The sequence below is a fragment of the Cynocephalus volans genome, chromosome 1 (assembly GCF_027409185.1).
Source record: "Cynocephalus volans isolate mCynVol1 chromosome 1, mCynVol1.pri, whole genome shotgun sequence".
In the NCBI taxonomy this organism is placed as follows: domain Eukaryota; kingdom Metazoa; phylum Chordata; class Mammalia; order Dermoptera; family Cynocephalidae; genus Cynocephalus; species Cynocephalus volans.
In genome coordinates this window covers 40,044,936-40,068,174 of record NC_084460.1, presented here as the reverse complement: position 1 = coordinate 40,068,174, position 23,239 = coordinate 40,044,936, and the positions used below count along the sequence as shown (strand labels likewise).

General features: G+C 35.1%; 1 protein-coding gene across 3 annotated transcripts in view; it reads right to left on the bottom strand.

The window, feature by feature from the left end:
* STK4 (serine/threonine kinase 4) overlaps positions 1–23,239 on the bottom strand; it is a 100,468-nt gene that overhangs the window by 25,483 nt on the left and 51,746 nt on the right. For 2 of the 3 annotated variants that reach the window (XM_063095844.1, XM_063095856.1), the window contains one exon: positions 19,045–19,202. In XM_063095844.1, coding sequence (XP_062951914.1) covers positions 19,045–19,202 — 158 coding nt within the window. Of the gene's footprint in view, positions 1–18,798; positions 18,958–19,044; positions 19,203–23,239 lie in introns of those variants that run through there. The other variant, XM_063095850.1, reaches the window with a different exon arrangement.

Here is a 23,239-nt window from a genome sequence, read left to right as displayed (position 1 = left end):
GACTCCTTCATTTGTTAATTGGCAACATTTTGATACTTGGGGCAGGCTAACAATGTTTGCCAGGAGATGGGTTACTTCCTCTCCTGCAACATATGGTGCAGAGTATGTTAGAGTCTTAGCTGCTAGTTGGTTTATATAAACAGCACCAGACTGTGGCAAAGAGATATCTCTGAATAAATCTACCCTTTGCTTTAAAAAAACAAACAAAAAAAAGCATTAAACAGGCTTCAAAATATGTAACTTACTTCCCCAAACTGAAAGGCTAAAGCATGAACCTTAGAAACCAAGAGCAACAATTTCAAAAAGTATCATTCCCTATTTATGAACAGGTTTATAAAGCAATCAATTTTAAAACCAGTGCAAACAATCAAAATGTATATCAACAGATGACTGGCTGAATAAAGTACAGTATATTCTCACAATAGAATTCTAAGCATCAGGAAAAAAAGAAAGGAGGACTATCTCTATATACTGCTATGGAGTGATTTCTAGAATACACAGTTAAGTGAAAACAAAAGTAGAGAAAAGTGGTACAGTACACTACTGCTTATCTCAGATTGGGAGTACAAATATACATGTATCTGTGTGTGTGTTTGATATATATGTGTATATATCCAAAACATAAATACAGAAAAAGAGGGAGGAAATGGTATAGGGGATAAGAATAGAAGAAGCTACATCTGAATAACTTTGTTTTGTAGATTTGTCTTTGGAACTGTATAGTTATAAAGCAAAACAATTAAAAAGCAATACCTAAAAACAGAAAGCAAAATGAAACAAAATACCTGTATGCATACTGACTTTGTGGCATAACCACATACAAATATTCCAGGGGGCTTTAACATACAAATTGACTGTACATCTCCTACTAGGATATACTCTAAAAGAGAACTACAACACAAATCTTAATTGTTTTCAGTGAATATTGGTAATGGAAGTACTGGTACTGTTATTCTGAGGCTGACATTTATTGTGGAATATAAAGCAAATGAATAATTATACTGATATTGCTGGTAAGATATTTGGCATCGGAGAAAGGAGTTACAGTTGTAGAATCAAAGTGGTTGAGTAAAAAATTCAATCTATACTGGAAAAAACATAAGAACTCATTAGTTTGTACTAAACATACATATTCCCTGGTTTTGTCCAATGAAAAGGCCTAGAAAAAAATGATCTAACTGCAATGTGCACACCCTGTATCCAGACTCTATATCGTCTCTATCGTTTCTGACTAAAAGGAACCAGAGTTCCTTCAAAAAATGGCTACTACTTTATACTCTGGTTTCTCTTCAGATCGCATAAATCTTTCGCCTTTTACTAAAAAATGGCTACTTCCAGGTTTGGAGCAAGAAATGAACAAGAGAATCTGGAGCGTCATCATACTAAAAAGCAAGAAAGCTCTCAAAAACTACCATAGGTATAAAAATCATACCTCAATAAACTAGATTAAGAAAAGAAACTACTGAGGTCATATCAAGATAAAATAATTTGTACATAAAAAAAATAACTGAAAGGACTAAAACAATCAAATATTTTTAAATCCATGAATTCATAAAGATATTTTTAAAAGTCAATGGTCATCTTTGGAGAATGCTAGGAAACCAATTAATTATTTTTTAAAATGGTAAATAAAGGGAAAAAATCAGGTACCTATATTCTGTCTTTCCCAAATAAATTGAACCTGAGAATATTTACATAATTAATGAAATGCTTCTTTATGGAAGTATTTGTTGGCAAATGGAGAAGGAATGATCAAATGTCACCATTTTGTAACCTTGTATTAGTCCGTTTTGTGTTGCTATAACTGAAATACCTGAGACTGGGTAATTTATAAAGAACAGAGGTTTTATTTGGCTCATGATTCTGGGACAGCTGCATTTGGCATGGGCTTCAGGCTGCTTCTACTCATGGCGGAAAGCAGCAGGCAGCTGGCGGGTACACGCAGATCACATGGTGAGAGGAAGCAAGAGATATAGGGGGGAGGTGCCAGGGTCTTTTAAACAATTAGCTCTCATTGTAACTAACAGAGCAAGAACTCACTCATTAATCCCCCCTCCTCCAGGGAGAGCATTAATCCATTCATAAGGGATCCGCCCCCATGACTCAATCAATTTCCAAAACTGCCACATCGGGGGTCAAATTTCCACATGAGTTTTGGAGGGGACAACACATCCAAACTCCATTGAACCTCTAACGAAATGGCATCAAGGCAATGACCCTCAGTGGCTGATAACAGAAAAAGAGAGATGACCATATATCCAGACCCTATGAACCTCCTGATGGAAGTACACATACCACCTATGAAATATCTTCGCCAAAAAATATCAAACCTAAGTCTGATCAAGCTGCTAGATCAGCAGTTCTCAAAGTATGGCCTGCAGACCCTGGGAAGATCCCTGATACCCCCCCATTTTAGGGAATCTGTAAGATCAAACTATTTTCATACTATTCAAATGCATTATTTGCCTTTTCTACTGTGTTGACATTTGCCCTGATGGTACAAAACCAATGGTGGGTAAAACTGCTAGCCTGAGTATGAATCAAAAAGTGGCACAAATAATGTTGGTAGTTATTGCATTCTTTACGATGACCAGATACAGTTTAAAAAAAAAAAAGGCCATTCCTTTGAGAACAACCTTGATGAAGCAGCAAAAAGTACTAATTTCATTAAACTTCAACATCTTTTTAACAGTATCTATGATGAAATGGGAAGTCTGCATAAAGTAATTCTACTTTTTTTCTTTTTTTTGGCACCTGGCCTGTACAGGGACACAAACCTTTGATCTTGGTGTTATCCCCGCTGTAACCAAGTGACCTAACCAGCCAGGCCAAGCACTTCTATTTGTAACTGTAATACGATGGCTGTCTTGAGGCAAAGCATTTGTGCAATTGAGCTGCACGCTCAAACAGCTGCTTTTTCCATGGAAAACACCATTTTTACCTGAAAGAATGACTGACAAACTGGTTATTCATATTTGGATATTTGGCAGACATTTTCTCAAGAATGAAAAAAGTGAGCCTATCACTTAAAGGAAAACAACTGACAATGTTTGTTGCCAATATTAAAATTCAAACTTTCCAACAAAAATTAGAATTTTGGAAAACCAGGTTTCACTACTGTGAATTTGACAACTTCCCTATGCTTAGATACCCTTCTGATGAGACTGATTGTAATTTCAAGGAATGTAGGTTTTTTTTTCATACTGTAAAATGAAATGTGCTATATTTGGAAGAGCTATGTAAAACTCAGTAAACCAATGTTTTCCAAACAACCAATGCATGATGTTACAAAATCATATGTGAGTAAAAATTCCACTCAAATGACAGGACAGACCAATGAATTCTAATATGCAGAGTAAGAATTCATTGATATAGTTTCAGTTCCACATTGTAACTAACCTTTAAGAAACCATCACTTGCTGAGTTTCAGTGTAGGGTCAAAGAAGAATATCCACAATTATCTGAAAAGGCTATTAAAATACTTCTTTTTCCAACTGCACATCTTTACTAGGTCAGACTTTCTTCATATACTTCATAACAATATATTATAACAGATTGAATGTAAAAACAGATATGATAATCCAGCTATCTTCTATTAGGCCATACAGATTTGAAAAATGTAAATAATGCCATTCTTCTCATTTACTTGTTTTTGTTTGGGGAAATATGGTAATTCTTCATAAAAATAAATTATTTATATTAATGTGTACTGAATTTATTATTGTTATTTTTAAGTGAATTAATAAATTCTTTCAAAAGTCTCAGTTTTAGTTTCTAATTCAGTAAATAACAATATATGTGACCCACATAAACAAAAGCCCTTTGGGGTCCTGAATAATGTGTAAAACTGTGAAGGGGTGCTGAGAATCCCTGCTCTAGATCAAACTACTAATTTACAAGAAACTTCAGGGAACATAATAAACAGCATCACTTAGATGCAATCAGCAATATCCAGAACGTGGGAAACTGTATGGGACAATAACTGGTTTCTTCAATAGTATCACAAAGTATTTGAGGGGGTAGGAGGCTATAAAGTAAAAGTGATTTAAGAGACATATCAATCAACTGCAACATATGACTCAATTTTAAAAAAAAAAAGTATGGTTGGGGAAAACTGAATGGTACAAGGTATTTTATGGTAATTATTCTTAATTTTTAAAGGTATGAAAAAGGTATTACATTTTTACATATGTATAAGTCTTTAATCTCTTACAGATATAAATGAAAATATTCAGAAATGAAATATGCCTGGTATTTGCTTCAAAATAATCAAGTGGTAAGGTGGGAGAATAATCCAAGTGGAAAACTAGATACAACAAGAATAATTATGAGTTGATGACTGCTATAGCTGAGTGACAGGAACTTCATTAGATTTTTATCTTACCAACGGAGTCTGGTATATTTAAGGATATGCACTGATTTTTTTAAAACTCATTTTAAAACAAGTAGACAATAAATTCTAAGACCATGTTTTGGAAGTGTTTCTTTGGTCTCTATAAAATAGCAGATAACATTATAGATACCTAGGTTTCCAGTAAACATCAAGATGCATTCTTGAGAGTAGTAACTTGAGCATGAATAAATAAAGCCTCTCTGCTACCATATCAATCATGATTTCAAATTATAAATAATGTAGTAATAATTCTCATCTCCCAACAAATGTCTGATTTCTAATGTGTGTAGCCAAAAGCAAAAAGCACAACCTAATAAAAAATGAATAACTATCTTCTGACAATTCAGTACAACTTCTTTATTAAAAAAATAAATAAATAAATCTCAATGTACAATTAGATTTGGAGCCCTGATCTAACTAGGAGAGACTGGTTAAGATAAAGTTTCATGAAATCAAAGGTTGTTGGCAGCCACCTGGGTAAAGCTCAAGGCTAACATTTATTTATCCTTCCCTACCAGAGAAAATCATCTGAGTGGCTTATAATTATCCAGGGAATCTGAACAATCAATTTTGTTCAAGTTCTGTTAATTTTTATCAAATTAATCTTGAATTAACAGTTTGGTGGTTTTATATCCTAATGGACCCATTATCACACAACTTAAGAGGGATATTAGCTCTTTGTGGTGCATTAGGATATTATTTTTAACTTCTCTGATACATCAAGGAAAAATCTAAGAGTACTAAATATTTCCAGAAAAAAAGGGCACCCTGGGCAGTCATCCTTCACCTGAAGTTCTCTCTTTCAGCCCCTCTCCCTATTCCTCACACTCCCACACCTCTGATGCTCCAGATATGATGACTCGCTACTTCCAGCCGCACCACATTCCTCACCATCTCCACAGACACACTTCCTTCTCTCCACCTAGACTGCCATTTCCTCTTGTGGCTCGAGAATTCCTATTCATCCTTCAAAATACCCTTCAAATGAGACTTCTCAATTCCTTCCCTGGGGTTCGTGCTGAGGTTTTTGCTCCATCTTCTGGGCTCCTACACCACTTTTTATATGTACTTTATGAAGAGAATTTACCAGAAAAGCCTAGAGAGAAGCCATACAGGAAAGATGGTTAAGAGGATAGGCTCTGAAGCCATATTGCTTTGGTTCAAATCCCTGCTGTGCCAGTTACTATCTGTATAACCTTAGTAAATTACCCTCTTTAAGCCTGTTTTCTTTTCTTTTTTTAATTGACAAATAAAAATTGTATATATTTATCATGTAAAACATAATGTTTGAAATAAGTACACATTGTGGAATTAGCTAATTAACATGCATTACCTCACATACTTATCATTTTTTGTGATGAAAACACTTAAAATCTACTTTCGTAGAGATTTTCAAAATACAGTACAAGGGTACTTGAAGAAGTTCATGGAAAGATTCACATTATCTTTTAATTCTATTTCTCTATGAACTTTTTGAAGTACCCTCATATGTTATTAAATAGTCACCATGCAGTACAATAGATCTCTTGAACTTATTCCTCCTAGTAAGCCTCAGTTTTCTTATCCATTAAATGGCAATAATTACATTGCATTACCTACCTCATGGGATGGTTGTGAGGACTGAGCTAACATATATAATGCTTGGCACATAGCAAATCCTCAATAAATGTAAGTTACCATTAGCACAATGTATCAAAAATTATTTGATTATCTTCTGCTAAATTATAACTCTCAGAGTACTGACTGTATTCGACTCTCTCTGTTGAATTCAATATTGAATTAATTCAGAGGCTGTGTCTAAGTTTAATTGAAAAAAGAGTGCTAACTTTAACCTAGGCAATTGCTAGGTGTTCGGAATACAAAGAAGAGTAAGATAAACTCCTGGCTATCAAGGAGCTTGCAGTCTTGTGTATTCACACACAGTACACAGAGAGGACTTGAAAAACTACAGAATGAATTAATATGTGGGGATCAGCTACTATCAATACTTTTAATAGAATATCATAAATCTGAAAACAATTTCATGTGAATAAATAAGAAACTTACTCCAAAACCAATGGATACCAAGAGCTAATAATCAACAATACTTGCACAGATTATAATTGACTGAGAAGTACTGTGGTTCACCTCAATCTGCAGAAGCCCTTGCTAACTCTATTTAGACTAAAACCAGAGAAAATCTAAATAAAATGTTTAAAAGCATATCTCAATTTTTTTTTACCTTCAGCAAGTACTATGTTAATACAGTATACATTCTCACCATAAAAACAGCCCAAACCAAATTTCTTCTCTCTGGAATTAATGACTCTTATCAAGTTATTTTACATTCTGTCTTTTTTATCTATGCAGTTGCATATGTGCATATATATAGAAATAAGTAGCATGGTTTGTGTTTATTTAAAAATTTACACAAATTGAAATCACACTGCATTATTTTGCATCTTGTCATTATTATATAATAAACTATATATAAACAGTTGTTTCTTGATTCTATTCTATAACACTGATCTAACTTCTATTCTTTTAGTTATTTATTGAAACATAATTGATTATACATATCTTTGGGATTCAGTGTTGAATACCCATACCTGTGAAATATGTGCTGCTCAAATCAGAATAATTGGTATATTCTACATTACACAATTTAATCATTTTTGTGGCTCTCTACCAATTTCTCACTAAAACCTCTCTCCCCCTTTCCCACCTCTGGTGGCCTCAGTTCTGTTCTCTCCTTTTGAAACTTCAATGAATTATTGTACTTTTCTTTCTGTCTGTCCTTATTTATTTTTTTAGCTCCCACTTATGAGTGACGATATGCAGTATTTCTCTTTCTGTGTCTGGCTTCTTTCACTGAACATAATTTTCTCTAACTTCATCCATGTTGCTGTGAATGGCAGAATTTCATTCTTTTTTATAGCAGAGTAGTATTCCATGGTGTATATACACCACATTTTCCTTATCCTATCATCCATCAGTGGACATTTTGGTTGGTTCCAACTCTTGGCTATTCTAAATAGAGCTGCAATAAACATGGGAGGGCAGGTATCCCTTTGACATGATGATTTCCATTCCTTTGGGTATACAGCCAGCAGTGGGATAGCTGGATCGTATGGCAGGTTTATCAATAGCTGTTTGAGGAACCTCCACATTGTTTTCCATAATGGCTGCACTAATTTACAGTCCCCTCCACATCCTTGTCAGCATTCGTTACTGTCTTTTTAATAATGGCAAGTCTAACTGGTGTGATTTTGATTTGCATTTCCCTGATGCTGAGTGATGTTGAGCACTTTTTCATGTGTCTGGTGGCCATCTGTATATCTTCCTTTGAGAAATGCCTATTCAGCTCCTTTGCCCATTTTTTAATTGGGTTACTTATTTTTTTCACTAAGTTGTTTGAGTTCCTTGTACATTCTGGGTTATTAAACCCTTGTCAGATGCATAGTTTGCAATTATTTTCTCCCATTCTGCAGGTTGTCTTTACATTCTGTTAATTTTTTATTTTGCTATGCAGAAGCTTTTTAGTTTGACATAATCCCACTTGTTTATTTTTTTTGCCACCTGTGTTTTTGGGGTCTTATTCATGAAGTCTTTGCCCAGTCCTACTACCTGAAGTGTTTCCCCTATGTTTTCTTTTAGGATAAGTTTTCAGGTCTTAATATTTAAGTTTTTAATCCATTTTGAGTTGATTAGGTACACTCTATTTTTATTCTTTTACATATGATATTGACGTCCAGTTTTCCCAGCACCATTTATTGATGAGGCCGTCTTTTCCCCAATGTAACTTCTTGTTGCCTTTTGTCAAAGATCAGTCTGGCAACCCAGTTGGCTGTAAGTATGTGGGTTGATTTCTGGGCTCCCTATTCTGTTGCACTGGTCCAAGTGTCTATTACTAATGCCAGTACCCTGTTGATTTGGTTACTACAGCTTTGTAGTATAATTTGAACTCAGGCAGTGTTATGCCTCCGGCTTTATTTATTTATTTATTTATTGCACAGGATTGCTTTGGCTATTTGGGGACTTTTGTTGATCCATATGATTGTTTTTTCCATTTCTGTGAAGAATGTCATTGGTATTTTGATGGGGATTACAGTGAATCTGTAGATCACTTTGGGTAGTATGGACCTTTTAACAATGTTAGTTTTTCCTATCCAAGAGTATGGAATGTCTTTCCATCTTTTTATGTCCTCTTTAATTTCTTTCAGCAGCGATTTGTAGTTCTTATTGTAGAGATCTTGCACCTCCTTGGTGAAACTGATGCCCAGGTGTTTTTTTTTGTTTGTTTTTGTTTTTGTTTTTTGACCAGTAAGGGGATCGCAACCCTCGGCTTGGTGTCGTCTGCACCACGCTCAGCTAGTGAGCACACCAGCCATCCCTATATAGGATCCAAACCCATGGCCTCAGCGCTATCAGTGCCACACTCTCCCAAGTGAGCCACGGGGCCGGCTCTGGGCTTACTTTCTTGATTCTGCTAGTTCATTACTGGAATATAAAAATGCTACTGATTTTTGCATGTTGATTTTGTATCCTGCAACTTTACTGAAATTGTTTATTGGCTCTGAGACTTTTGGGTAGAGTCTTTAGGTTTTCGTATATACAGGATCATGTCATCTGCAAACGGAGAGAGTTTGACTTCATCTATTCCAATCTGGATGCCCTTTATTTCTTCCTCTTGCCTGATTGCTCTGGCTAGTACTTCCAATAGCATAGGAGTTAAATAGGAGTGGTGAGAGTGGGCATCCTTGTCTTTTTCATGTTCTTAAGGGAAAAGCTTTCAAGTTTTCCCCATTCAGGATGATATTGGCAGTGGGTTTGTCATATATGGCTTTTACTGTGCTGAGATACCTTCCTTCTATACTTAAGTTGCTGAGAGTCTTTATCGTAAAGAAATGTTGAATTTTGCCAAATGCTTTTTCTGTATCTGTTGAGATAATCATATGGTTTTTATTCCTGATTTTGTTGATGTGGTGTATCACATTTACTGATCTGTGTATGCTGAACCGTCCTTGCACCCACAGGATTAATCCCACTTGATTGTGGTGTATAATTTTTTTTATGTGTTGCTGTATTATGATTGCTAATAGTTTATTGAGGATTTCTGTATCTATGTTCATCAGAGATATTGTCTTGTAGTTTCCTTATTTTGTTATGTATTCATGTGGCTTAGGTATCAGGGTGATGCTGGCCTCATACAATGAGTTCAGGAGAACAGCCTCTGTTTCAATTATTTTGTAATTGTTAGAAGAGAATTGGTATTAATTCCTCTTTAAAGGTTTGGCAGAAATCAGCAGTAAAGTCACCTGATCCTCAGCTTTCCTTTGATGGAGACTGCAGATTACTGCTTCAATCACATTGCTTGGTATTGGTCTGTTCAGGTTTTCTATTCCTTTTTGGTTCAGTCCTGGTAGTTTGTATGTGTCCAGAAATTTATCCATTTCCTCCAGATTTTCAAATTTGTTAGCATATAGTTCTTTACAGTAGTCTCTAATGGTTTTTTGTATTTCTGCTGTACCAGTTGTAATGTCTCCTTTTTCATTTCTGATTTTTGGTATCTGGGTCTTCTCTCTTTTTTTTAGTTAGCCTAGCTAATGGTTTGTCTATGATGTTTATCTTCTCAAAAAAACAGCTTTTTATTTCAAACCAACTTTTGATCTATTGCACTGATTTTTTGGGTCTCTATTTCATTTAGTTCTGCTCTGATGTTAATTATTTCTTTGCATCTACTAATTTGGGGATTGGGTTGCTCTTGTTTTTCTAGTTCTTTGAGGTATAATGTTAGGTTGTTTATTTGAAATCTTTCCATCTTTTTGATGTAAGCATTTACAGCAAAAATCTTCCCTCTTAGCACTGCTTTTGCAGTATCCCACAGGATTTGATATGTCTCTTTATTTTCACTAGTTTCAAGAAAGTTTTTGATTTCCTGTTTAATTTCTTCTTGGACCCATAGGTCATTTGAGAGCATGTTGTTTAATTTTGATGTGTTTGTACCGTTTCCAGAGTTACATTAGTTATTGATTTCAAATTTTAACCCATTGTGGTCTGAAAATATACTTGAAATGATTTCAACTTTTAAAAATTTGTGGAGTATGACTTGTGACCTAATGTGATCTATCCTGTAGAACATTCTATGTGCTGATGAGAAGAATGTATATTCTATGGTTGTTGGATGAAATGTTCTACAGATATCTGACAGGTCCAATTGGTATACAGTGTAGTTTAAATCTTGTGTTTCTCTGTTGATTTGCTGCCTAGATGATCTGTCCAAAGCTGAGAGAGGGGTGTTCAGGTTCCCAACTATTATCCTATTTGACCTATCACTTTCTTTAGGTCTAACAGTGTTTGTTTTATATATCTGGGTTTTCTGGTATTGGGAGCATATATATTTATGATTGTTATGTCTTCTTGCTGGATAGATCTCTTTATCATTATATAATGGCCTTCTTTGTCTCGTTCTATGGTTTTTGGTTTAAAGTCTATTTTATCCAAAACAAGAATAGCTACTCCCACTGGCTTTTGATTTCCATTTGTGTGGTAAATCTTTTTCCATCCCTTCACTACTAACCTGTGTGTTTCTACAGGTGAGTCTCTTGAAGACAGCATACAGTTGGGTCTATCTTTTTAATCCAATCAGTCAGTCTGTGTCTTTTGAGTGGGAAATATAACCCACTTACCTTTAGGGTTGTCATTGAAATGTATTGTCTCTCTCTTGGTATTTATCAATTTTCAGTTGGATGTTTTAAATATCTTTTGTTCCTTCCCCTTTTATTGTTTTTCTTTGGTGTTTGTTGGTTTTTTGAGGTGGTAAGATATAGTTTCTTTCTCTTTCTTGTTTGGATTTTTGTTTTACCAGTGGATTTTGTTCTTTCTTCTGTATTTGCGGTAGTGATTATCATTTTTTGGATTTAAGATGCAGGACTACTTTGAGAATTTCTTGCAGGGCTAGTCGTGTGGTGGTGAATTCCCACAGTTTTTGTTTGTCTGGGAAATAAACTATTTCTCCCTCATTTCTGAAGGATAGACTGGCTGGGTATTGCATTTTGGGCTGGCAAATTTCTTCTTTTAGTATTTTGAATATATCATCTCATTCTCTTCTGGCCTGTACAGTTTCTGTTGAGGAGTGTGCTGTTAGTCTGAAGGAAACTCCGTTTTCTCTTGCTGTTTTTAAGATTCTTTGTCTTTGAGCTTAGCCAGTTTGACTGTGTGTCTCGGAGACAACCTTTTTGGATTGAATCTGTTTGGGGAACTTTGAGCCTTCTGGATCTGAAGGTCAGTGTGTCTCCCTATACCTGGGAAGGTTTCCATTATTATTTTGTTGAATAGGTTTTCAATCCCTTTTCCTTTCTCCTCCCCTTCCAGAACACTCATGATTCAGATGTTTTTGTGCATAAGGTTGTCTACTAGCTCTCTTAAGATTTTCTTCATTTTTTTAATATTCTTTTTTCTTTTTCTTTTTTTGGTCCAGTCAGGTTATTGTGAAAAGACTGTCTTCAAGATCAGAAATTCTTTCTTCTCCTTGCTCTAGTCTGCTGCTTAAGCTCTCAGTTGTGTTTTTTATTTCATTGAATTAATCCTTCAGTTCCTGGAATTTTGCTACATTCTTTTTTAAGGTATTAATCTCTTTGTAAATTTCCTCATTCATATTCTGTACAGTTTTTCTCATTTCGTTGTGTCACCTTTCTTCTATCTCACTGCAGTTCCTTAAGACTGTGCTCAGAATTCCTTTTCAGGCATTTCAAGGGTTTCCTGCTCTACAGGGTCTGGTACTTACAAATTACAATATTCCTTTGGTGGCATCATATTTTCTTTTTCTTTTTCTTTTTTTTTTTTTGTATTTGTAGTATCTCCACATTGATATCTGGTCATCTAGTAAAATAGTTGCTTCTTCTATTACTCTGGAGTGGGATTTGATGAGAGAGATTTCCTCCTGTAGATGTGTTTTATACCTACAATTGAGTAGGGTGTTTTAGTATTGGTTCCAGGTAAATGCAGTACTGTTTTCTCCATGTGGGTACATTGGTCATATTCAGTGTTGGAGTTGCATGTGATTGTCTTTGTGGCCTAAGCACTGGGGAACTTAGTGATTCCTTGCTGGAGGTTAGTGACACTGTGTTGGCTCATTGACAACATGAGCGAGCTCTCAAGTTCTTGCGAGAAGTGCTTGAGTGCCCTATCACTCTTGGGCTAAGGTCAGTGTCCTTGGGTGGGCTTGTTGGAACCTTGGCTAGAGTCCCATGACCCTGATGGGTATACTGGGGTATACTAGAGTTCCTCAGTTTGAGTGAGTGACCCTGGGTGGGTTTTCTCTCTCCTCTTTCCTACACACAGAGGCTCCTCCTGGGTCCTTCCTTCCACCAGTTGGAAGCAACCATGGGTTGGTGGTGGTTGGGAATTTTCTTTCTTAATCTATTTGGGTATCCTTGGTTTCTGCACTCTTGGGGGATTCCACGTGTCTCACCCCAGATCAAGGCACTTGCATGGGCTACACACATATCTCCCACCCCCAGGTGTGCTACCATGTGTGGCAGCACAATTCCTCCTGTGGGTTGGGCCACCAGGTCACAGGTATGTGTTTGTTCACGTCTTTCCCCAGGCTGTGCTGGTGACTCTCCTTGTGTCAATACAGTTGAGTGGTCAGCGGGCTGCCTGCATGGTGGCTATGGTTCCTGCTGTGGTGGTGAGCCAACCTTGTGGTGGTGGCAGCTGTGGTGGATCACAGGCATGCTCCTGCCATCTGCTGGGCAGGGGGCTACCCACAGCAGCCCCCAAGGTCCCTAAGCATGCTCCTGCCATCTGCCATGCCAATGTTCTATTCTTATGCCAATATCACAATGCTTTAATTATTGTGGCTTTATGATATATTTTGTCATCTGGTAGTTTTAAGTTCAACCTCATTATTCTTGTTCAAAAATATCTTGGATATTTCATGCATTTACACTTCCATATATATGGCATAATGTTTAAACTTCTATTTATCTAGGTTTTCAATTATAATGATATAAAATTATAAATAATAAACTCTGATCATTCTAACATTCTTCTATCTTTAGTAAAGTTCTTCCCCATCTCCTATTATAGTTTACTAGTACTGTCTTACTTTTTAATTTGATCAAATTTGCCAAATGTTAGGTCCTTTGAAAAAACCAACTTTTGATTTTAATGATCAACTTTTTTTGTTTTCTATTTCATTTAATCTGCCTTTATCTTCATCTTCATTCTGTTTTTAGCTTATTTACAATCTTTCTTGTATTTTAAAAAGAAAATACATTTAAGGCTGTAGATCATCCTCTGAGTACAATTTTTGCTGCATCCCATAGGTTCTGGATTATAGGAATCTAAATTTTGTAGTGTTCTTATAATTCATTTCTAAATAGTTTATAGTTTCTACATAGCTTCTATAAACTAGAGATAAATTATAAGAACACTACAAAATTTAACAAAAAAATAAAGCAAGAATTACTTAGAGACATATTTTTATGTTTCTAAATGAGATAAAGTGGCTTTAGCTACTTTCTTACTGTTAATTTCTAATTTTATTATATTATATATTCAGTGAATGTGCCCTGTATGATTTCTGTGTTGAGATTTATTTTGAGCACTTTAAAATGTGTCAAGTTTTGGGAATATTCCATATATGTTTTTAAGGTTTCGTGTATATTTGAAAAGTTTCTCTATTTTCTGTTTTATCAACCGTGTTGTGTTAGTTTTCTTTTATGTCTATCCAAAATGTCAATTTTGGGGAGAGGAATATTTGAGTCTTCAACTATGACTGCAGTATTCTCACTGCTCCTCATATTTCTACTAGTTTGGGATAAATATATATGCTTCATACAGGTTCATGACATATCTTCTGGATCAAGTACACTTTTTAGCAATATAAAATACATCTCTTTCCCATATAATGTTCTTTTATCTTGAATTCTACTTCATCAGATATTATATATTCTTTTAGTATTTGTCTAGTTTATATTTATTCTTCCATTCCTCTGTTTAAAACTTTTTGGTGATATATTATTTTAGTCATATCTCTTATAAAAAACATTTAGCTGGATCTTGACTTATTTTTATCCAGAGTCTCTGTCTTTTAAGAAATGATTTTAATGCACTCACATTTACCATGATTACTGATGTGTTTACATTTAGACTGCTATCCTATGTGTCATTCAGTTCCAACCACAATGAACTCCTTTCCTTAACTTACACACACCAGCTATGTTCCTTCTACCATCTTATGGCTTGCTTCCCCTCTTCATTCATATCTTAGCTGAATGTCCTATCTCTCCACAAGGCTTTCTCTCATACTATCTCATTACCGTGCTTTTTTAAAAAAATAGCCATTATTACCTGAACTGATATATTTACTGGATTACTGACTTAATGTCTATTTCCCTCACTGTAAACTCCATGAGAATATGGGCTTTGTCTGTCTTGTTCACCATTGTTGGCACTTGAGTCACCTTAAACTAAAATAATACAGTGTGTTTTTAGTAGACACATGAGCCAAACTGGATTTAAGTTCATAGCTATTTGTGGCTTTATGAATGGCAAAATGGGAAGGTCTAAATTCTCATAAAAGTAACATTCTTTTCCAAAAATGCGATCTGTTTATATAATGCAAAATATCAATTTTAGAGAATATTGCATTTTCAAGCACCTTTTATACTTTAATTATCATATTTCTTAAACATCAAAAGGAATCTTAGGGTTCTTTTCCCTACTTGGCAAATAAGGCAATTCAATTTTAGAAATGAGACAAGTACTCAGTTTCAGATGAAAATACGAACTTTTTTTGTCAGTATCAAATTCTGACACTCCTGATTAAATTACTGCCTATTTGCCATTCTGGGGGAAAAGTTCACTTTAAAAGAGTAATTGCCTTCACAGAAGGAAAGAGAGTATCTTTTATCATACATACTGCATGCCTAGAAATTAGAAAGTCTCTAAGGGAATGTCAAGGGAAACATGTTAGCTAGTCTGACATACACCCTTCTTTAAGCTTAGAGAGATGATTCAGAATATTTTCTTCACTCAATGGACTGCCTCTTTCTTTGCAAGATGTCACTTACAAATGTATATTTTCCATATTTTACGTGTTTCTTTGGTACTGCCAATAAGAGTACAGGAGATTCAAAAGTAGAATAAAAAGGAAATTTAAAAATCATGCAATGTTAATAAAACATGAATACATCTTTATCTCTGAACTTCTATAGTACCTAGTAGGAAAAAAAGAAGAAACTTATATGAAGATATGTCACACCCTAAAAACCTTTTAGACCATACTTTAGCAGGTTAGAGTCATCAGGAGGGCAGGTTAAAATACTACTAGGTGCGGTCTCCACAGATTCTGATTCAGTATGTGTGGGGTGGTAACTAAGAAACTGCATTTGGAACATGTTTCCAGGTATTGCTGACACTGCTAGTCTGGGAATCACTCTGAGAACCACTGTTTTAGACTATTATTTCAAATGTTTGCTTTGGGATTAAGGTTAGAGCTATATAGCAAGACCATTAACATTAAAGACAGTTTTCATTTGATCTTTGGTACTTTTTGGTATTGCAGCTCATGTATATCCCACCTCAATTTTCCCTCATTGCTTAGTTTGAAATTCTCTTAAAAGAAAATATAAAAAATTAATTATCTTAAAATTCTGAAGGTAAAAATAGAGTAGAATTTTATATATCAGTAGTATAGGTTGGCTCAGGCATATACAAACCCAAATGATTTGGAACAAGAGTCCCAACATCAAGTGCCCCTATATGTCAGACAGATCAGACAGTTAAAACAAATGAGTAAAGTCGGCCAGATACTGTGGAGAATTGGAGAGGTCATGCCCAAAGAGGGCAGCTGCTTCTTAGCTCCAAACAGCCATCGTCCAATAACGTAGATCTATTGTGGCCTGATCTTCCAAGTTTTCAAGATAAGCTGGAGATCTAACATTATGTGTAAAATGTCTCAAGTTATAAACATAAACGACTAATTTAAAAATATATGAAATATAGGGCCAGCCTGTGGCTCACTTGGGAGAGTGTGGTGCTGATTAACACCTAGGCCATGGGTTCAGATCCCTATATAGGGATGGCCGGTTAGCTCACTTGGGAGAGAATGGTGCTGACAACACCAAGTCAAGGGTTAAGATTCCCTTACCGATCATCTTTAAAAATAAAAATAAAAATAAAAATAAAAAATACATGAAATACCCAAAAGCATCTATGGGCTGGATACGGCCAGTTTATGAAGAAAATGTCAGGAGTAATACAGGGTGAGCAATGTGCTAATCTATTCACTGTGCCCAAGGCCCACTCCCTCTAGCAGTCACCAGCTTCTAAAAGACCTACTCTCTCTAAAGACCTACTAGAGCCCCTTTATATAAGTCTCACCCATCAAAACAAGTCCTCTGCCAGTGATCTTAGCATGGGAAAACAATGGCAAAGAGAAATAAATTCTTCATACATTGGAACCACTGATCCAAGAATAATGATTAGGATTAAAGTGACTAGGAGTTCAGGATCACTAATTTCTATAACATTAAAAAAGAAAGAAAGAAAAAGAGACAGAGAGAGAGATAGGGAAGGAAGGAAGAAGGGGAGGAAGGGAGGGAGGAAAGGGAAAGGGAAAAAAAAAAGGGAAAGGGAAAGGGAAGGAAAGGAAAGGAAAGGAAAGGAGAGGAAAAGAAATTAGACCTAGGAGTACAGATTTGAGGATTCTTAAGCATTCTATCACAATGGTGATGTGATTCGATACCTATAAGTTATTTAAACACCTTGCCTAAAGATTCACTGAACTAAGAAAATCAGTCATTACAAATATGTTGAAGAGAACTACATCGGCAACATGGAATACCAAGAACAATAATTCAGCTCTCGTGGGTCTGAAACTGAATCCTGATTCAGTGGAAAAGGTGGATGACAAAGACCTACAAGAAAGGAATGGGAGCAGATGTGCCCCATATGTATTGCCCCATATGGCCTCCTTTGTATTGTTGATAAAAACAATGCACCTATGTTCAGAAAATTTACAGTCTTCCTATAGTATATTATCATAGCAACTAGAATAATACTTCTAAAATATAAATAGGGTCAAGTCACCTCTCCACTCAGAGTAAAATCTGAAGTCCTTATTGTCACACAAAAAGCCCTGCATCATCCAGCTCTCCATGACATCTCTGATCTCATTTCCCACTACAATCCCCTTGTTGTCACTCCACAACATACTGTTTATTCACTGTTTTGTAATACACCAAGCAAGTCCCTGCCTCTGGATCTTTGCATTTGTTCTTCCCACTGCCTGAAAAGCTCTTTCTCTGGATATTCACATAATTCACATCCTCGTCTTTTTACCAGTGAGGACTTCTCTAACTATTCTACTTTAAAGAGATTATCTCTCTCTCCCTCTATCCCTTCCCCCACCTCCCTTTTGCTTTATATTTTCCACAATACCCCCCACCTCCCTTTTCCTTTGTATTTTCCACATTATTCACCATCATCTGACACACTAAATATTTTACTTTTATTCCTTCTTCTAGAATGGAACCTCCATGACAAACATGTTTTTAGCTATTCTGTGTGTTCACTAGTAAAAGTATATCCCTAGAATATGTCAAGCACATAACGGCACTCAAAAAACACTGAATAAATAAATGAACAGACAATAAAACAAATGAACCTGATGTCTAGCATGAGTCCGGTGACTAATCAGTTAACCTCAGGTTATTATGGTCTTCAACAGAGCTCTATCATTAGCTATACAAACTATGACATTCCTGACATTTTATAAAAGTAGAAATTAAGTTATGGAAAAGTGACATCATTTCCTCTAGCCAGTAAATAGGATAGTGAAAAGCCAGGATTAGAAAGGCCTCCCAGAGTTCAAATCCAATGCTCAAACTAAGCATCTTTTATAAACGACAACAGGATTATGATAGCTGAATATCAAACTTCAGAATTTAAAAATGTAAAAATTAAAAAATTCCTAAAGAGAAAAATATTTTCTAGAAATATTCAAAAAAGGAATGCAGACTTCTCAGTTTACTTTTTTCCCCAAGTTTTTTATTGCCTCTACTCATTAAATCCCTATGAACATTAATAAGTGTCTGTGGTTGAGAGTGAATGTTCCATAGCAGAGAAAGGAAACACATGCCCAGTTTTTCATAAGAAACTTTGGAATATTTAATATTTATTCTATGAAAAAATTCAAAATAATCCTCTCAGAGAGTCTAAAATGAGGAGAATGGGTAGGAAAACAACACTACTACAAATCAGTGTCAACTGCCCTCCAACCAAATCCTTAAACATAAAATCACAATCCCAAATAAACTATTACACACAGTTTTATTTTCATTTGATGACTGAATATTTCTTTTACCATTAATAATTTCAAACTGGACAAAAAGAAAAATGGCAAGTGAATAAAAGATTTTTAAAGCAAAAAATGTGCCACTAATCAGGAATGCCAGAACTGCTCAAACGTCAGTCAAAATGTTGTTGTCTCAAACTCTTGAGGCCCTCAGCCCAGGAGCTGCTGGCAGGGGCAGTTATAGGAGATTCAAACTGCACAAGAAAATGCTCAGGCACTGTCAGTGAAACAACACAATTAGATGTGTGACATTCCAAATAACTTCCCCCAGAAGACATAACCATTTATTCTCAACACTACTTACAAACTCATAGTCTCCATCCTGTGGTACTTTCCAATCTGAAGAATTTTTCAGTGGGCCAGGTATACTCTTGCCAAAGCTATTGATCTGGTTTTCCTTTTCTTTTTGTTCAAAGTATTCAAGGAAAGATGGTTTTGCAGGCTGCATGGTTTCATCCCTTCCTGAAAACCAAAAAAAATAAAAGGTAAAAAGGAACACTCTAATATTTCAGATAAGCTTAATAATTAGGTCTGTCTCCAGATGGGCTACTGTCTCTGGATCAGGGGGTCTTTCTGTTATATAAGGATTCCTTCAAGATTTTAATGAAACTACAGAAAAATGCACAAATGCTCACTCAAAATATTTCTCATATACCTGTATTCCCATGTTTATCGCAGCTCTATTTATAATAGCCAAGATTTGGAACCAACCTAAATGTCCATCAATGGACAACTCGATAAGGAAAATGTGGTATATATACACAATGGAATACTACTCTGCCATAAAAAAGAATGAAATTCTGCCATTCACAGCAACATGGATGAACTTAGAGAAAATTACGTTAAGTGACATAAGTCAGGCACAGACAGAGAAATGTCATACGTCCTCACTCATAAGTGGGAGTTAAAAAAGAAAGAAAGAAAGAAAGATACAACAATCACAATAATTCACTGAAGTTTCAAAGGGAGAGAACAGAACTGAGACCACGAGAGTTGGGAAAGGAGAAGGGGAGGTAGCAAGAAATTGGTAAAGGGCCACAAGAAATGATTATATGGTGTAATGTTGAACATATTAATTATCCTGATGATGACATAATGTACACAGGTATGGATATTCAATGCTGTACCCCACAGATGTGTACAATCAATTATATTTCAATAAAAATAAAATAAATTTAGAAAAATAAATAAAAATATTTCCCATAGAATTTCAGAGGATTCAAGGTCCCCCTAAAACATATGCAAAGATTTCCCCAGGATCCCTTTATCTAGATGGAAAGATCTGGGTTATGCAATGACTCTGAATAAGCTGCAAATAATATATTTTGGGTGTCCTATGGTAACCAGTTCCAGTAATATTTAGAGTGAAAACAAAGAAGCAAGCAAAAATACTTATTTAGCATCTACCACATATAATATTCTCTATAGGCATTGGAATAGGGAGAGGAGGATGATACAGTAGAGTGGCTTTCCTTGATAATCTCATGATCTAATTGGACTAATGAGAAAAATATGCATGAAAAATAAAATGTATATAAATCACAATTCATCTACTCCATGAAGTATGATATAACTTTAAAAATACTATCTACAAATGGTTTACAAGAAAGTTAAGGGGAAAAATAGGATACAATATTTCATGTATAGTATGATCTGTACTCTGTAAAAATCATATACATAGCAGAAAAAGACAAAAAAAAAAAAAAAAAAAAACACTGGAAGAAAATATAAATATATACCAAAATGTTAACAGGGTTTGTCTCTGATGGTAGGACTATAGGTGATTTTATTTACTCCTTTTTTTTAAAAGAAGATAGTACTGCATAAGTATTAAATGAATAGAATTGATTATAAGAGTTACATGTACCCAGAAGATCTTGCAGACTGGATGATCAGGGAAGACTGGCAGAGGGGGCTTAGGTGGGGCCTTGAACTATCCAGGAGAACAGAATCAGCAGTTACATTGCAGCATTTATAATATGAGAGCACGATACAGCAGTTACTAGTTACTACTATAGTAACAATGACAAAAAGAATAATTTTACCTGGCATCACTTAAAAACCTAGCTTGCTGAATGTACCTATTTCACATGATGAAGTATCTCTGTGCCTATGATTAATATACTAATATGAGGAAACAAAGGGAGTTTTCTTCAGTACTTTCCATGAACATGTAGGTTTATACAACCATTTCACATAGCAAACAGGAAAAAGGATCAGAAGCTTCAGAGCCTTAAGAAGTGGATGGGGAAGTGTCTAGAAGATAAAGAACAGCAACCTTTATCTTCTTGTGATGAGACAAGTAAGATTGTTTCACGCAAACTTACTTGTTTCATGACACTTGCCTAGTCCAGTTTCAAGGCTGACTGCTTCTCAGACATTTGTCATCCTTCTCACTATCATTATTGCTAAGTTCAACAGCAGTCAATTCCAGATTTGCCCACTTCCAGATGCTGCCAATAGCTTACTACACTGTTGCCTCCTCACTTATTGAGGATTAAACACTATATTTGATAGGACCAGTCAATAAGTACATGGTGGGGGTTTTTTGTGTGCTCTAGGTACAATGTTAGATGCTTTTCATGCTTACTTTGTTTAATTTTTAAGTTAAATTTAAGGTACTACTTCCTAATACAGTTCTGCAGGAACTACAACAAAATAAAACTTGCAAAAATGGTGCTTTAGATTTGATGACAAGTCAGAAAGCTATGTCCCTTTGCTCAGTCCCCTCCTCTGGGACAACCAGAATAGAGAACTGGCTCCGAGACAACCCTACAGCAATTCTACACATAATCATAGAAAAAAAAGTGTTGAGCAAACCTCCTAAAGCCAAGCAACTTCAACAGTACTACCAACTGCTGACATATACAGTACATAGTATACTTTCATACAAAATATCCTGATTAGATATACTGATCAGCTAAACAAAGTAGAAGGTCCACCAGAAACAAAAGAGAAAGTCCAAATGGCTATCCAAACAACTCGATAGCTATTTGAAAAAACATTCAATTAGATCTATATCTCATACCTTAAACCAGGAAAACTCCAAATGGATGAGATCTATTTATAAAAATTAAAACCATAAATACTAGAAGGAAACATATACAAATGCCTTTAAAACCTTGGTGTGGAAAAGGCTTTCTAACTATGACAAAAATCCAGATGAAATAAAAAATAGATAAAAACCTTTGTGTGAAGAAGTCACAATTTTTTAAAAATTAGTAAGCACACATACACTACATAAGCCAGGCCAAAAGACAAAACACTAACTTGGAAGAAAACATCTGCAACAAATACCATTAAAAAAAATTTTTTTAATTTTCTTTTTTAAAGAAAATTCTAAGATTTCTTTATATATTAGGGAGATAAGCTTCTTAAAATATAAAGAATTTTTTAAATCAAGGGAGTAAAAACAAAAAAAGGAAGAAAAATGGACTAAAGGCTTGATAAGATAGCACACACAAAAATATGCAACTGGTCCTTAAACATAAAAATAATGCTTAGGTTCACTCATAATACAAGACATTCAAATTAAAACTACTTAGAGATACCATTTCTTACATTTCAGACTGGCAAAAATTTATAAGCCTGACAACACACTATCAGTTGGTAAAGTTGTGGGGACACAGGCATTCTCATATGTAGCTGAATGGGAAATGCAAAATGGTACAAACCCTACAAAGGGGATCTAGCACTATATAAATATCAAATGGGGGAAGGCACAGAAGAACCCTTTGTGTTGTATTTGAACTGGAGGTATTTATATGAACTCGTGACTTTTTTAAAAAAAGATATTTCCAAGTTTTTTCATTAAAAGGCCTTCGAGCAATGACATCCTAGTACCAATGAGCACATCTAGTGCTCAGACCTTGTTTTTCAAAAAGCATTCCCTGCTAAAAGGAACTAGAGCTTCTTAAGAGAAATATTTGTAGGGCAGGAAAATTACGAAGTAGGCCTGGAACATCTTTTCATGCCAAAAAAAGCAAGCAAGTTCTAAAAAACTGATGGGAACATATCAAAAGGATACAGGAGCCATCTTGACGGGCTCCCCCTGGTAAATTCTGGGACACTTTGAGCATTAAAAGAATATACTAAATAAAAAGAATCTATGAGGTCAGAATGATAATCTAAAAGTGAAGGAGGTTTAGGGAAAAGGGAATACTCTTCTTGAGAAAAATCATCATTTGACAACTGTATTGTGGTAACAAAAAAAAATATCCTCTTTCTTAGGAAATACTCACTTAAAGATTGAGAGTAAATTGAATATATTATGCACCAATCTCTCGTCATCACTTCTGTCATTTCATGTCTGTTTATCCATCCATCCATCCACCCATCTTTATACATGCACAGAGAAATGACTAAAACGAGTTCATCAACAAAAATGACAACAAAAATATTTAAAATATTTTCCCCCATGAAATGGTTATGAAAACTATAATTACTCTGTTTTTTTTTAAAGCATTATATCCAAGAATAAAACAATATACCTCTATGGT